The 2741-nt window shown below is 45.9% G+C and overlaps 1 protein-coding gene across 1 annotated transcript; it reads left to right on the top strand.

The window, feature by feature from the left end:
• The first annotated feature begins 564 nt into the window (after positions 1-564).
• Positions 565-1672, top strand: LOC136464903 (probable E3 ubiquitin-protein ligase ATL44). Its single transcript, XM_066463852.1, has one exon. It carries the CDS (start codon positions 627-629, stop codon positions 1329-1331), a length of 705 nt encoding a protein of 234 aa, XP_066319949.1. The 5' UTR covers positions 565-626; the 3' UTR covers positions 1332-1672.
• Positions 1673-2741: the final 1069 nt, after the last annotated feature.

Here is a 2741-nt window from a genome sequence, read left to right as displayed (position 1 = left end):
TATGCGAAGACAAACTGGCTAGATGAGGACGAAGATGCAGTCAGCCATGATTTGTGCCTACGTATATACTCGACCCACCGTCTCCCAAATCCGTTTTCCACGCTAATTATCCGGACACCTGCTCGTACGCTGATTTTTAAATTCACGTATATACGCATACTGCGCGTACCGACGGTAGGTACAAACGGGTCAAGTTTTTTTTTTAACCCGTTAGCTGCGGTAACAGACCAGCCAGCCTCTCGTGTGTGCCTAGGAGGAGGGAGTAACTACTTCCAGAAGTAGGGTAAATTTTCCATATATATATACGCCCGCGCAAAAGACAGAGGAAGAGGAACCTCTGTTGGGTGTGGTGGTGGCATCTCTAGTGCCTGAATGAAAAGACTGAAAACTGAAAAGGGAGCGAGTGTGTGGTACGCTAGTTGAAGCATCCCTTGTGCTTGACTGCATCTGCATGTGCACCTGCTGCTACTTCTCATCTCCCAGACAGACAGTCTTGTATGCGTCTCGTGTTGCTTACCCGTCTCCGTCTGTCTATAAAACCAGACCTGCTCGCCTCGGTGGTAGTAGTAGACTGAAACCCCTCGCCTTGCTGGCCTGGCCGTGGCCGAACAACAAGCTAAGCTACCATGCGCACTCCGGCGGGCCTCCTCCACTCAGCCATCTCTGACACCCCATCTCCGGCTGCTTCTTTGCCTCTCCTGCTCCATGCTCATGCAGAGGAGCAGCAACAGCAGCAGGCCATCTCCGTGGACTCCAACACGGTGGTCATCCTGGCGTCCCTCCTCTGCGCCCTCATCTGCGTGGCCGGCCTTGCGCTCGTCGCCCGGTGCGCCTGCCGCAGAGGAGGAGGAGGAGCCTCTGTGTCACTGGTGGCCAGTAGCGGCGGCAACAGCTCTGGCGGCAGGTCGTCCGCCCAGCCGCCCAGGGGGCTGGAGAAGGCGGCCATCGAGGCGCTGCCCACCGTCTCCGTCTCTTCTTCCCTGAATAAACTGAAAGGAAGGACAAGAGAGGACGACAAGGAGTGCGCCATCTGCCTGGCGGGGTTCGCGGAGGGAGACCAGCTCCGCGTGCTGCCGCGCTGCGCCCACGGCTTCCACGCGGCCTGCATCGATACCTGGCTCGCCGCCCACGCCAGCTGCCCCTCCTGCCGCGCCACCATCGTCGTCTCCGTCATCTCGCCATCGCCGCCGCCGCTGTGCCGGAGGTGCGGGGCAGCCTGCTGCGACCTGCAGGACGCCATGGCAGCACCGGAGACTGCTGCTGCTGTGGGCTTGCTTACTCCTTGGCCGATCGATGGAGCGAGCTTGTCATCATCCACATCCATCCACTGATGGCAAATGGAAATGGCCAAGGAATGAAGATGCAAAGAATTCATCCCAGTCTTGGATCCGATCCAAATCCATGGAAACGTAATAATGCCATTCATTGGATACAATACAAGCAAGCACGTAATCAATCCGCATATATGGATGGATGGCCATGTAATTCATGTAGAAACTGCCTGTCCAGTTTCATACCACTAGTATAAACTGTACATCAAGCGCAGGAACTGGAACAGGACATCAAGAATTCGTGGCTGCACTGCAGGCACTACACTTTGTACGTACGCGAGCGCCTTTGACGTCTGTGTTCTACGGAGTACTCCCTCCATCCCATCATTCTCACTTCCTCTAAACATTTAATATTTTTTTACTTTGACCAATTATATATAAAATAATATTAATATTTATAATGCATAATTAGTGCCATTAGATGAATCGATGAATATATTTTTATAATAAATTTATTTAGTAATACAAATGTTGCTAATATTTTCTATAAAGATGGTCAAACTTGATTAATTTTGACCAACACGCGTCTCATAATGTCATTATTTTAAGGACGGAGAGAGTATATTATATATTTTTTTCTCAATCTCTGTCTTCGTCTATCTATAGGAAATACTCTAGCGGTTTTCAAATTAAAAGAATGCAATTCGAGATTTAAACCAAGTCAAACTTTCTTTAAGTTTAACTAAGTTTATAAAAAAGTTTATATCAACATTTAAATCTCCAAATATATTTATTATGAAAATATATTTCATAATTATTAATCTAATGATACTTATTCGTATCATAAATGATACTATTTTTTCATATAAATTTGATCAAACTAAAAGTTGTTTGGCATCTCGAAAACAAGAATTGTATTCTTTTTGGGTAGTAATTAGTTCAAAATATTGTATATCTGAAAATAGATGGGATGGTAATTAGTTAGTAGTACTCCATCCATTCTAATAAATTACAAGACGTACTTATTATAATTTGGAACGGAGTGAGTAGTATATTAAAAACCGATGGAGTAATACTAATATAAAGTATTGTAGTTGTGTTTCTTCAAACTTTGACGATTATTGTCTCTTAAAAATATTAATATTTACTCTTCTACTACATGTGGTTGTGTTGAAAATAAATAGAAGATGTGTAGTGCGGACAAATCTGCTGCTGTTGGAGAGAACATGCTATCTATCTATCCCTTATTCTCTTTAGCTCCTGGCCGATGCTTTAATTTCTCCATTTAGTTTTCAGCCGCTGCTAGCTGCTAGCTGCATCTGCATCTCTGCGCAAGGGTGCTTCTAACACGATGATGGCCTGATGGGGCCCCTTTGGCTCGCTTGACCTCGTAAAGCAAAGCGATCAGTTTAATTTCAGCCGTTGCAAGTGCTACCTCCACTATCATGCAAATATACTCGCTCCACTTTG

This window comes from Miscanthus floridulus, chromosome 7, assembly GCF_019320115.1.
Source record: "Miscanthus floridulus cultivar M001 chromosome 7, ASM1932011v1, whole genome shotgun sequence".
Classification (NCBI taxonomy): domain Eukaryota; kingdom Viridiplantae; phylum Streptophyta; class Magnoliopsida; order Poales; family Poaceae; genus Miscanthus; species Miscanthus floridulus.
Note: the sequence above shows the minus strand (reverse complement) of the source record. Positions and strands in the feature narration are given on the sequence as shown.

What these genes read in the sequence shown, in the direction of transcription:
- LOC136464903 (XM_066463852.1), top strand. Translation starts at nt 627, where the DNA reads ATGCGCACTCCGGCGGGCCTCCTCCACTCAGCCATCTCTGACACCCCA.